Raw genomic sequence first — 15115 nt, forward strand, 5'->3', positions numbered from 1 at the left:
AAAATTATAAGATTTTCGATCACGAGAATCTTTTATATCAGCGTTATTCAAAATTAGCACAGTGTGCCAAATCAGTCTCTCTCCCAATATTCTCTTTACACATGTAAACATCCGTTTTTCTTCCCCAGAAAATGCAATGACTATTTAAGGTAGTCGCTTTATGTTTGCCAAGTTTTCCTTATTTTAATCGAAGCTATGTCAGTGTAAAAATAATTTTTGCATGATAGGAACGTATAATAAAGATAAGAAAATCATATTAAATATTTAAAGAACAACATGGTGGAAACCTCTAATAAATCAATTCGCTGTTTTTAGTACTTACAATTAGTACTATTTTTTAAAGCTGTAATATGAATCAGTCTTAAACATGTTATTCATGTCTGTTCCGTATTAATAAAAATAATTAACAATATCCGCTAATAAAGCTGATGTTATCATTAGTCTTGTGAGATTTATTAAGTATCATTTACATTATCATTTACATTCTACAAGTGTGAAATTATGTGCTGATAGATAAATGTAATCTTGTTAAGGAGTAATGATTACGGTGGAATTATCATTTCGTGAGTCATGACTATTAATCTTATCTGTCATATATAATCTTTGATTATTTTTATCGTCGTTCTAATTTTCGCGCTGTTTTCGCTTCAATTCTCAAACCTAAAAATAAATATCATTGATACACGTATACATATTTGCGAGATAGTACTATTTACGGAGTTTATATTCATTTTTTATTAATTCACGTAAAAATTATTCAGTTAATTAGTACATTGACATGTCGCTTCTATTCAAGAAAATATATTATTCAATATTAGGTTAAATTCATATTAACATTAGTTTAAATTTTATTATTAATTACATTGCATAAATAACGTACCTACCAACTGAGAGAATTAATAATTATTTAAGTACAATATTTTAACATTTATGTAAATAATATATAAAATGAAATTATTATTATATATTATAAATTATAAAAATTTGATTTCTTAAAAATAAAACTGAAAAAAAATATTGATGCAAATATTCGTAAAGAATTGCCAACTTATCGAAGTTATATTAAAATGACGTTAGTTATATTAAAAAATTATTGCTCTAATGTATTATAATCAAATTCAATATTCAAACAAGTTTTAAACAATATTTTAATTTTCTTGAATTAAAGTTCAACGTAATTATTTTTTATATAATTTTTCTTTCTTCAAAAGTATTTAGGCCAATGTTCATAAATGATAATCCGTTTTGGACACACTTCTCTAGAAACCTCTATCGTGGTTTCTTATAGGCGAATACGAGTATTTAATTGTTTATTTAATGGCAAGACAAGTGTTGTATTTTTGATTTTTATATCAAAAAATATCAAAGTACCTTGCAGAGAACTTTTCATGCTGTTGAAGCCTTTTCGAACTTTTATTCATTAATCTTCATTCGCGAGAAATGAAAAATGCATCTTCAATGCGATACCATTTGCAAATCGAGATCACTCACGTGTTGAACACTCTTTTCATGAAATTATTGTTATCAAATATTCGAAAAGATGCACAAACAAAACAAAATGTAAAAATTCCATGAAGTACTAACAAAAAACTATATAAAATACAAGTGCTTGAAAATTTATCTTTCGCGATCTGTAATTAATATATTGAAAATATATATAACAAACCAAGGCATTTTTAACAAAAACATTTCTTTTAAATTAAATACATACTTTAATAAATTTTTCAATACTTATTCTTTTACATATATACATTATATTTATACTTTTACATATTATACATATATATTTACTGGTTCGATGCCCTTCTATTACTAATATTGTTTTATACTTATTCTTTTGTTACAATATTTATTATACAATGTTACGATATTTGAATTACTATATTTATGAGAGAGATTTCAATGTTTTAACATTATAGCGGAAACTGTTACATCATTTTGCTCCTGACACACTTAAGCACTTTAACAATTAATGCGTGAATTTGGAGAGCGTTTTTGATAGCTAGTTGCTATTATCAATTACAGTAATTGATGAGTAGTGTAATAGACATTGATTGTCCTTAGATTCAAGTCATCTGTCAATTATATAATTAATACGCTGACGAACGAACTACCTTCGATGATGCTGTGTATTGCGGTACTTGTCCATACCGAAACGATTTGCAACTATTTTCATTAATAAGCTGTCAATTATCGCTGCAGGTCCGTAGAAAAGTATTATATTACAAGGACCTTTTCATTTGACGTTGTCGCTCATTAATGGTCTCATTGGCCTGTCCGCCGACCTCGGCGCTTGATCATCCCAAGCATTGTCTGCTTCCTCGTCCGTATTTGCTTACTCTAAAACCGGAAGTATAGCACAATGCATTATGTAGTGCTTGAAATTTCTTTCCTTGTAATTTATACACTTTCCACTTTGCGTTAAATATCATATTTTAAACTTTATCATCGATAATTTTTTTTCACTCCGTCTTATCATATTTAAATATTAATTTTACATTTTTTTATTTGATAATCAGCAGAATCGAAAAATTTCTTAGTTATTAAACTAAATTAGTTTCATATCGATTACTGATATTAATTATAAATCTGTATAAATGTCATATCTATCTATTGTAAGTTAAGATACGAGGCATGGTGTGATAAAAAGAGAAGCAAATTAATGACTTACATGTTAATTAAGAAGATAATGCAATGGATTACGCTATACTATGTAACTGTCATTGACTTATTCGATAATGAATTGTTACGATTGTCTCTCGTTCATCATCTTTTAAATAAAGTTAAAAGTACCGAGATAATATCTAAGCCACTTCAAAATATAAACTATATATGCAGGGGCGCCAACTTGTGGGAAATATTGAAGGGGAATTTCTGAAGACCTATTTTTTCTTTTTTTTTATAAGTAACACTATGACCATGTAAAACCTTTTCCATTTTTTTTCCACTCCAGTGCAACGCAGTTGCACGACGACTTACGTTTCGACTTATGAATTCGTTTGTGATTTCATTTGCATTTAATTTTATTGCTTCTTCTTCATGTATAAAATGCTTATAAAATTTAACCTGCGTCACGGTACTCCGCAAATAAGTTACTGATCTCCTAAAAGAAGAAAATGTACTTTCGATTGTACACGTCGTGACAGGAATTGTTAACATTAATTTTACAAGGTTCACTAACTCCGGCAACAAGTCCGCTCTACATGTAATTTCTCTTGTAGCAAACTAACTATTGCAGCAAAACTATTCATTGATCCGCGTCCAATCTTACAACCCTCTTCTGCTATACAATGTTTTGCAACATATTGCGACACAGAATTAGTCGTTCCCTGTTTACGTTCAGTCCAAATGCTCTAAAATAATATCTTCAAACTTATCATCTCCCAACAGATATCTTTCTGCTTTCCACAAAAATGTATTCACCTCTGTACCGAACCTTCTTTTCAAACAATTTACTAAATTATCCGAGGGGGTAACCACTTAATATAATCGTGGGACAGAGTCCTCGAAATCATTATAAAATTCATATGAAATTTCTATGTATAATCCGATAATTACGTATGCAATCACGATAAATCATTGTATAATATTAAATAAATTCGTATATTTTACCGAACGACTTCATATGTAGCGAAAAAAATTATTCGTAATCAGATGAAATCATATAATGTCATGTAATCTGTGGGACAATATTTCAGCTAGTGGTTACCCCCTCAAAATTATCGTTTACTTTATATAATACAGTTACCTGTATTATCTACTTATTTTCTACACTTATACAACAATCTTTTGAATTATTTCCCGAGTTGTCCAATTTTTTGGATATCTTTTTTTGCGTTTCAACTTTGACAAATCTATTTTGAACGTTTTCTTTTTCTTATTGTTAGTAACTAATGTCTAGAATTCTTCGAACTACTCTCTAAAACTTTTTATAGTAGTATAGTTTCAATTACTAATTTTACATTTTCGAAATGAAATTTTTTTTTTAATAGCAATATTTGCCACATCTAAATGACAGAACACTTTCTTTAACAGAAGTGTCATAAAAAAAATCATACGATTCCATATTCTTTAGAAAATCATTTGCTTTTGCAGCTGCGCCGGACGTATCAGATGAAGAACAAGCACTAAAAAAATGTCTTAAAGTGTTGTAATTTTCACAAATTGAATGTATATAGATATTCGTATCGTACTGTCCAGCGAGTAGGACAAAATGGTCTTAAATTCGCCTTTTTGTTTGACATTTCTTCTTTTATATCTATGCATTAAAATAACAACAGTATAATAAAATTTTTCGGTAATATATACATGTATATAGTTATGATATTAAATAAACAAAAATCGTGAAAACAATTTGATTTTTTTAAATATTTTTCCGCCTGTGGTACTTGTTATTTCTGCTTACCAACGGATATCAGGAACACGATAACACCTGATAAGACAGACGTGCGTAAATACAAATTGACGGGGCAATTTGTAACCAACAATTTAGAGATATAACGGATGCTGCGGACGTAACAATATGTATCTTTAAAAATTGTTAGTCTCTTGGGAGAATTTTTTACAAAATTTATTAAATCCTTTGCAATATTCGACGTTGCAGTATTCCCGATATTTTGTTATGAACTTCACTGAATCTTGAACAACTAAATTCAAATTATACGTAGTGACAAAAACAGCCTTTTTTTCTATCTTCAAAATTTTTGCTGTACTCTATTGAATATATTAGACATATTCGCTGCACCGTCGTAACATTGTCCAATATTACTCGATAAATTAAAACGACGTAAAATATCAAGAATTATATCTCTCAAGACCGATGTCGTACTATCCGTATTATAAAATCCAAAAATGCTCTTCTACTTCTATCAATAAGGTTATTTACAAACTTATATGCAAACAGAATTGATACATTTAATTAGCGAAAATCTATCATTATGTGTCATAATCACAGTATTAAATAGATGCAGGTTTAGTAAATCTAAGCCCCCCTCCCCTATTCTGTAACATTTAACAAGTAACAGTAATGATATCGTTATACTATCGTTGCGCAACTTCTTTACCACCTACAAAACCTGCACAACGATAATGGAACGATATCGTTACTGTCATTAAGAGTTACAGAATAGGGGTCTAATAGGTCAAGATTATTATACTGTAATAATAGCCATAAATCCGAGCGGAAAAAGGTTTTTTTTCAATTTTGTTAAAACAAATTTTTCCGTTTGGTGTGATCAAATTTTTTATTAATAAGTATTTTAATGAGCTCACGTAATTTATTTAGAAAAAGTAGAAAATATATAAATTTATATAAAAAAAAAAATAATTTTTTATTTTTAAATTTTTGCATAATATTTTGAATAATTAGCACTATATCGTACAAACTATTCGCATTTGTTTGCATCAGTTAATTGCTCAGTTTATACATAGTATAAACATCTGTTGTTCATAGAGCCAAATGTAAAATGCAGAATTACATCGTGATCATGATTTAATACTTCAAGTAAGTTATTATTTTTTATAATTAACCAAGTTGATAGTTATATTAATTTCCGTATATTATCATAGCTCTGTATTTATATATAATTTACAACATTGTATTTAGTTAATATTCCTATCATGTTTATGTAAATTCAAAAAAAACTCTTTGTAAATAGATACAGACACGGTTAGGCATATTAAATATACATATCAATTGTAATTTTCATTGGATTTTCGTTATTTTAAATTATGGATTCTAATCCATTTACTAAATATTGTGGAGATAAGTAGATAAATAAATTATTTGGAAAATAGTTCTTTGTATATTCTTATATTAATGAATATACCAATATGTTAATAAACTTATAAAAATAACGTTGGATTACTTCATTTTCAAATCTTTTTTTTTAAAAGAGGATAACATATAGATTTTAAATCATATTGAATACCCAGTAAGTACGACCCAAATACTACTTTTTTTAAATCTTTACTATACCCATACAAATATTTGAAAATGTTTTATATTTTCAATTAATATTCAGAAATGTTTTCTTTTTTAAATCTGGCTATCAGTTTTCAATTTTGGACTCAGCAGAAAATTTAAAAATATCGCAAAGCTTAATCGCAAAGTTAGATCATATTGGGTATGATTACCTTATATTTTTGGCATAAGTTAACTCGATGGTATTTGAATATATGATCTAGAGAAGATTTTGAATATAATTTTTATATTTTACATTTAACGTGACGATTATTTTATGAGATTATTGAATTTTAATTTCGCTTTGAGCTTTTGTATTATTAATTAGTAACATTATTTTATATTTAATAGCTTTTTGTACAAAGATTATCTATTCGATAAATTATTCCAATATAAAAAAATATATCTGGATTTTTGACTTGCGATATGTTTATACGACTGCTCGTTTGTTTGCGTCATTAATCGGACTCTTATAATTTATCTTTCTGCACTACGATCTATGAAATACTTTCGGAATATGAGAATTAACAACTACATATTCTCGGTGTGTTGAACACGCAGCTTAAATTTTGTATATGGATCTAATATTGGCTTTATTGTCAACTATATGCGACTTATGTTGTGACCTAGACAGCGAAGTACTATTTATAATTTATTTTTTGACTTTTATACGTATATTAATTTTTATTTTCCGCTATTTATATACTTCTATTTAAACTTTGAAAATGACCCGAATGCGGTTGAAACGTTAGTTTTTAGTCTTTAATAAATATAATTTGTTTCTCTTTCTAATTTTATGTCTATTTTAAAGCCTTTATTTCACATGTTACTTTTTATTTAATTGGCTCGTAGCTATTCTTAAATTTATTCTACTTTTTAATTCTTTTGAGCCATTCTTTATTATATATATTTAAAAAAATATAATAATAAAATAATAAATTTAGTAAAAAAAAGAGATTTATTTTTATTCATATTTTTTTTAAGATTTTAAAGATTTTTTAATTCATAAATTGTAAGTAAATCCCCTAATAATTAAACACTGCTCTCATTTTCTCTTTCTCTTTCTTCGTATATCAAATCACTCGATTCTTATTAGAAAGATAACTTGAATGAATAAATCGTTCATTATATAGAGGTTACAGATATGAACTTGGGTAATCATGTTGTGATAATTATCCACTTGACGACTCGTAATCGGTAATTGACAATTCAATGACGACAATGCAATCTTGACATTCTATCGAATGAATGTCGCAGATCACGAATAGTCTAAAAAATTCAATCGATAAAAGTTGCATGGGTCGTGATTGTCTCCATCATAATAATTTTTCTATGAGATTAATAATCATCCGAAGAGTAAATCAATTTTTTCGAATATCATTATCTCATTCATTTAACACTTTTAATATACGAACTGATCTTTGTATTAGCAAGTCTCAATTTTACATCAAACCTACATTGAGAAAAATGTCTAATTAGATTAATTGGAATTCCGATTGAAAATCAGAATTTTTTGTTTATGCTAGAATTTTAGTTGAGATAATCAGAATTGTGACTGTAATCAAAATCTTTTGATTCATTTTCAACACGACATTTTTCTCAGTGTAATATAAGATAATTAACATAATTAATGTAATATAATTAAGAAGCACATACGATGCAAATTTTCGAATAGCACTCGGCATTGAGGATGCATAACGCGGGACCGCGACGCCAATGTTATTCTACTGTCTTTCTTCGCGAAGCACTGAAACGGAGGCGACCCTGACAGCACATGCATACGTCGTTCCGCGTTTATATCGAGCTCAGTGCAATAGCTTGTAGAGAGCTGCACCTGGCAGCGCCCACGAAAAAGCAGATAAACGATCCGTCTTCCCCGCTTCGCCTGTGACTGATTTGCATCGTGTAAAGTTCGTCTTGTGCCATGCGCCAGTTGCATCTGCGACGAGATGCATATGCGGTGCGTTTGACTCTTTCCCGCCACGTGTCGTCCGGGAAGGAGCTATAAGAAATGTCGCGCACCCTCGATGAACGTTAAACGTCTATGTCGTGTGATTGAACATCGTCGGCGTTTGAAGCTCTCGGTGAGACCAGGAATAAAATTTTATCACTTCGGCATTAAGGTAGCAAAATTTTAAACAAAGGAAGCTAACATTTTAACTTATTATAATTCTTTTTGCATTTATCATTAATTATTTATTTTATTTATCGTCGAATAACTAACTATATTCACCGCCGAATAAACAGCAATCACATAAGTAGAGAGAATGAAAAGAGACCTTTACAGTTAAAAATATACATAAATCTCAAGTATTGAATGAAAACAAGGAATAAAAAGTTTCAAGTTACAGAAGATCATTATGAAAAGAATATTATAACCTCCACGCACATTTAATGTAGGTAATTTAGTCTTTGTTGTAAGATGGCAAAATGCGCTTGTATAAAACGCTTGTCAAAATTAACATCATCAGCGTAGGTAGATAATCATAGTGTAACATATCTTTTTACATGTTCGTTTATATCATGACGCATAGTCTGAAATGAAGAACTGTATCATGACGGTACAGTGCATTACACTTCATTCACTTGCATGTCGTTTTTTGTTAATTAAATATATTACTGACAATATTGTATTGCCAACATTTTATTAGTAATTTATAAAAAAAATATATAATATATTTCAACAAATTCCATTAGAATTACATTTTTCTCACAATATAAATAATTATAGTAGTTATTGGATTTAAACCAACATTTTGTCGAAACATGCATTTTTTCGAATGAAAAAAGTTGTAACTAATTATACTTTTATAAAGTAATTTTCCTAACTTTTACATAATCACAAACAGAAGAAATAGGCACGTGTGAAACTGTAAATTATTCTATGAACTTGTTGCTCATATCTCAAAATTAAATCACGATTATACGTGATAATTTATCACTTCTGCAAAGGTGAACGTAGAATATTGAAAGAAACGTGACCGTGGCAGTTACATGGTCGATATATGAGCTTAAATGTGTATGAGAATTATACTTCAGCGTACGTATATCTCTGTAAATATAAGAAATTTACATTCTAGATAATAATACTGACATTAAACTTTTGTTTGCAAAGTAAATACATCGTTTGATCTGCTATTCGTTCAATTTTGATCGATCTATTCGTTAATTTCAGGAAATCGTAGATTTAAAAGACAATTAAAAGATAAACACTTTGCACACTGATATAAGTGGAAAATTAATGACTAGATGTATTACTATTTATTTCTCAAATACTTTCAAGTTGAATATTTTCTTTTTTTATCAAAATTAAATTTTAGCTAATTATTATATATTTGATTGTTAACAAACATTTTTATTATGTTTTGTTATAATATTACATACTTAACATTAAAGTTGCTTTGATAAGCGTGAGAACAGAGAACTCAAGAATGTCGACGCAAAAGGAAATTAGTAAATGTCTCAGAGGAAGAAGATGATTACACGGGACAAGATGAAGATATTGTAATAGACAACTATATTATTACACTTATTTCTCCTACGAAAAAACAGCAGAAAGTACTTTAAATTAGGAGAAAAGAAGATTCTCTAAAATCCCAGAAACTTAAAAACTAAACAGAAATGATTGTCTATTAAGCTAAAGAATTTGTAATATTATAAAGCAATCAAATCCATTGGAATTAATGTTTAATTATGTGCCTAATACATTTCTGGAAACGTACACAGTTATACGGACTATTTCAGAAGCATTCAGGAAAATATTTTTATAAATTCTCCTGTGTTGAATTTGTTATAGAGTACATAAAAATGATATATTATAATATATACATAATATTAAATGTCATGAATTTATATTTTTGAGATAATGCATCATTTTAATATACACGTATTTATAATTTCTGATTTAAATTTATAATTTATAATTTAATATTTTGGAAAACAAATTGATGTTATTTATCATCATTCTAACGTTAAATAACTTCAATTTATTTCCCGGGATTGCTTCAAAATAATGTACAAATAACACTTGAACAACATTTGAACAAAGCAAAATATTATCTAACCAAAATGTTAGCTTTTGCGTAGGTTGATTAAATTCAATTTTGCATTTCCAATTTATTCTGTTGAAAGAATATCATGTTTAGATTACTCGTATTCTCATCCACGTCCTTGTCCCTTTTTTTATTTTGTAATCAATCCACAACCTCTGTCTCATATTTGATCAAATACAAAAACTTTTTTGACATTTATCTCTTTTTCATTTCTTTAACTTTCTGCATTTTTGCACGGATTCATGAAAAGATTCTTAAAAGACCTGTCAGTTGTCAACTGTACTTATCGAATAAAACGATTTAATGCATTAATTGGGTTGCGCTGCACCAAAAGAAATTTGTTGGACTTCCTATGTAATATAAGAGTGGACAAAATGTATAATACGTGAATACGTCAGAATGAAATGGTATTTACTGTAGAACTTCTAATACTATGAGTTAAATAGAAAATAATCGGTCGATTGAATGGACCCTGATAAGATAAGTGTAGCTCAAATGAAGCAACACTTCAGTTAAACATAAACAAAAATTTAAATAAAATAATATAAATATTAAAAAAAATATCTAGGTAATTTTAACTGAAAAATTTATTTTTTTTACAAATTATCACATTATTGAATACTATACTGCATATTTTTTATATACATTTTTATTAATTATTATTTAAGTATAATGAGCATTGTTAATGTTATATATGTAATCTCATTAATTTACTAAATATAAAATTTAAATTGCTCTAGATATAAATTTATATAAATCTCGTAAGCGAAATGTTTTTATCAATACGTTTTTATTATCCCTATTAATTCTTTATTAAGCATTTGTGCTGCGCGTTAATTAATATTTAAATTGTTTTTAATTTATTATTTTACGACATATTTATTGTTATTACATGTATAAAGGAGACATAAAATAACTATTAAAATACACCAATCTAACCCAATTTGTAAAAAATATAATTTTCTTTTATTATATTCGGAAATATGATCTTTTTATTTTTAGAAGATCAATTATGAAATCTTTGATATGAATAAAATCGTCGTCGAGCTAACCACAGAACGTGCTAAATTCATCTTCGTTACCGAGCGAAAACTCAACGAGAACGTTGAAATTTATATATCTCTTGCAAGGACAGTAAAATACATAAAAGCTAGCTCGCAATAATTTGCAAACGGGGGACAAATACAATATCACGAATACAAAATGCAAATATATATATATGTATGATATAGTATTATTGTGTCAGAGAATTATTTAAGCACATAATTAATTATGCAAAATTACAGATAGCCATATAATTTAAGAGAGAATTATACATACAATTTCTAATTTAATTATCACGATAAGATTAAATTTTTATTAAGGAAGAAAGAAAATTGAGTTATAACTGACCGAAAAGATTGTATATTTTAATATATTATTATATGATTACTATATATATATATATATATATATATACCTACATATAATATATCATTTTTATTTCTTTTAATAATGATAAATAAAAAATATTCATGTTTTTAAATACATAAAGTAGAAATAAACTACATTAACCAATTAAATAGAAAAAATGAGAAGGATTGAAATAAATAATATAAAACTTAATAGTATGGAAGCGGAAGGAGAAAGATGAGGAGGAAGCAGTTGCGTGCAAAGTGACTCTGACGGTGGAAGCTTAATTATTATTAACTGGTGTCAGTAGTTGCGGCCGGTTGTGGACAGACACCTACGAAATAATTTGCATTGAAGTAATATGTGCACACATTTGGCATCATCGTCAAAATGAATAAAGCAACTTTCAATGTGCATCCATCGAATGGACCTATAAGTAATAACAAAATTTGTATTGACCTTTATTAATAAAATACTGGTTGGGTATTTACCGAAGGAAAATTTACGTCAGAAGCGTTTCTCGGAAAGAGAACAAAATCACGGATAAACGAACCTGATGATATTTCTGCCGGTTGGGAACTCGTTAATGCTCTAATAATAGAAACTTACGTCCGCGTTGATATAGCAGATGTATACAGAGTCGTCGTCGCCATTGACATTGCGATAATTAAATCGAATATTCAATTTATTTTCACAGGCCGTGGATGCAGCCGAAAGCCGGCAGTGGCGGGGCCCATCCGGGCGGGACAGGTGACGATGAGGCCCCAAAAGACCCGGGCGCACGGATCACCCATCAGTCTTACACGGAAAAAGATTATGAAGGTAAGAAATGTTTAGATTTTCCAATTTTTTTAAACTAATGAGAGTTAATCACTATAAGAATAATTACTAAACTTTGTATTACATTGAACTACATTGGAAAGCTGTAAACAAATAGAAAATTATTCCGAAATAATTTAATTTAATTTGAATTAATTAAATAAGACGTTTCATAATTAAACTTTAACCATTATATCATTTTATGAAAATTTTTTATCATTCTACACAAGTCTCTGTATTGTGAGAAAATATAATTTTATAATTAAAATAAATACTAGTCCATGATTTATTAAAGTATCTTTTTAATTAATATTATACTTATTTAAATCTTATACTTATTTTTATTTCTATAATATATTTTTAATAATACATAATTATAATATTTATTAAAACATTCTTTAACTATATTTAGATTGACTATTAAATAATTTGAGTTATAGCGAGTAAACAATTAAATGCAGTATTCGAAATAAAATTTTGTTCCTTGTGCTGGATAGGTTTAAATTTAAAAAGTATGTATAGAAAGTATTCCGATTCTACGAGAATGGTGATGTTAAAGGTGATAAGTCGAAGTTATTTAGTAAAATAGAACGGTCGATTCATTGATATTGAGAACTGCGGTTATGTTTGACTTATCAAATCCACATCCTATTTTTAAAGGGTATTATAAATACGTGTAAGAGAGAGAGAAATTTGATGAATTTTCCTTCTATTATTTAAATTTCGATGAAAAGCTTTAATTGTAGATCTTTTACTAAAAATATAAGTATATCTTATTTACGCAACCAACAATAAAATGATATAAATTTAACTGACAAAAACTGACGCGAAAAATATCAATGTGAGGATAACTATTCCGACAATTTTTTGTATCAACTCACATAAAATTTTTACGCAAATATTTTATAAGCAAATGAATACCGTGATGAGCTTTTGCTGAAATATCAAGCATTGTCTACAGCAGGTAATAACGCCTGCATCTGCTTTAGGTCAGTCTGATACGAATCTGGCTTCAGTGTTTGCTCACATGACGGACCTCGCGCGTGTAGGTGCTTCGAAAATCGTTACTTCGTCAAACAACGTTGTCTGTGGATATGGGCTTGCGAGGTCACTTCATATCGATAACGAAACCTACGAATAGAGGCCGTACATGTGATGGTCTTGTATCATAAATGCTGAACTATCCAGCGAAACAAATTGATCGTCCAGTCTGTAGGTGTTCACCTCCTATGATTGACGCGATATGAAACTTTCCTGAAAAACATCAAGTTGCTCTGAAAAATAAAATTTTCACGTTGAATATCTGATTCACAGCTTGCGACATCTCGATCTCTTTATATAAATATAAATCCATATTATAAAAAATGTCTAAATTTTCGAGATATATGTATTTAATATACATATATATATTTTTTTTTTAAATTAATGTTATTTACATAGACTATAGTATTGATATTCAATTATGTTTATATGTTGTCTGTAAACCACATGTTTTTAGTGATCCTAAATAGCATATTAAACTTATCTATCCACTTAGCTATTATACATCTTTTGTAATATTCTCAATTTGACAGGTGTCAAATTGAAAATAATATAGACGACACAATTAGCTAATAAAAGCAGCTAAAAATGAGATTTCTTATATTTATAAGACATAATGATTATCCTTCTAAATTATATAATATCAGAAAAGTTAATGGTACGTCAATAATATAATGTATGTCATCCGCATGAAATCCAACTATTCATGCCTATTATTACAAACTCGGCACGAATATTTTGACCTTTTCGCTTGTGTGAATTTATCTTAGCACCTGACCTTTCATTCGAATTATAGCCAATGCGTAAATGAATCTCATCAAACACAACGATGTTTCACTTCTATAGAATCTACTTGTTTCACGCGAACATTTTCGCAGATAGGATTACGCGATTAAATGATGCTGACCTAATTTTCTTTTGTAACGAAAGAAAAGTTCGTGTGTCGCGTGCACTTTCATATCAGGGAGAATCGCTCTAAATCCGCGCATCTTCCCCATGATGGTGTGAGTTGTGAGGCAGTGTATATGACGGGGCATCCCTTTCATCTGCTTCCAGGTCACAGAGCGCACACGGTGTATGTGGGCGTGCATTTACCAGGGGAAAGGAGACACCGCCGACACCATAAACATCACCATTCACAACGGCAGCCGTACCCCTGTGGTAAGGAGGATGCCGACAACGATAGACCAAGTAAGTCTCGATCTTTATTTCGTTTTTTCCTTTGTGCTCCACAAAGCTGTGCGGTTCTTGTCAATAATGATGTCGCGTTGTGCAATACTTCGACCTTGTTCAATTAGTGACTAAGTATAATGACATATCAGTACCATACATAAATCTGTATAATGACGAAAATAATACTCCGGATGTGGTAATTATGAAATAGATGTTTAAGCATTCCTTTTGTAGATTACTATAATGTTAATTCAGTTATCCTTCACCATCAGGGAATTAATTCAATAGAATGTACTTATGTAATACTTCATCAAAAATGAATTTTGTACTTTACATCTATTCCTAACAAACACCAACTAATAGTAACATAATTGTTAGTAACAAATTTTTATAATTTCTCACTCAAAAATATAACTGTTACGTGCAACATGTATTACTGTTTAAAGATTATGCGTTTCGTGGGTTTTCTTCGTATCCATTCTTGGAATGCCAACGTTTTGAAATGCCAACGGAATGTATTATTGAGTAAGAAATTATATTTAATAGTTATTGTTAATTGATGTTTGTTGAGATTGATACATGTTTCTCTATTGTTAAATTATACGTAATTTATTTGTATATTCTACACTGATAGAAAGGATTTTGTTAATTTAGCAAGTCACCAGTACCTTTAACC

General features: G+C 28.7%; 1 protein-coding gene across 11 annotated transcripts in view; it reads left to right on the forward strand.

Moving 5' to 3' along the window:
- The window catches only part of Ndae1 (Na[+]-driven anion exchanger 1), a 61387-nt gene that overhangs the window by 14065 nt on the left and 32207 nt on the right, over positions 1-15115 (forward strand). For 9 of the 11 annotated variants that reach the window (XR_001940555.1, XR_001940556.1, XM_018520684.1 and 6 more), the window contains 2 exons: positions 12104-12228; positions 14323-14457. Coding sequence is in view for 9 of the 11 variants with exons in the window: in XM_018520688.1 (XP_018376190.1) it covers positions 12104-12228; positions 14323-14457 (260 nt within the window). In the remaining 2 variants the exon portion in view is untranslated. Of the gene's footprint in view, positions 1-7907; positions 8086-12103; positions 12229-14322; positions 14458-15115 lie in introns of those variants that run through there. The other 2 variants (XM_018520680.1, XM_018520683.1) reach the window with 2 other exon arrangements.

This window comes from Trachymyrmex cornetzi, unplaced genomic scaffold, assembly GCF_001594075.2.
Source record: "Trachymyrmex cornetzi isolate Tcor2-1 unplaced genomic scaffold, Tcor1.1 scaffold92, whole genome shotgun sequence".
NCBI classification, from domain to species: domain Eukaryota; kingdom Metazoa; phylum Arthropoda; class Insecta; order Hymenoptera; family Formicidae; genus Trachymyrmex; species Trachymyrmex cornetzi.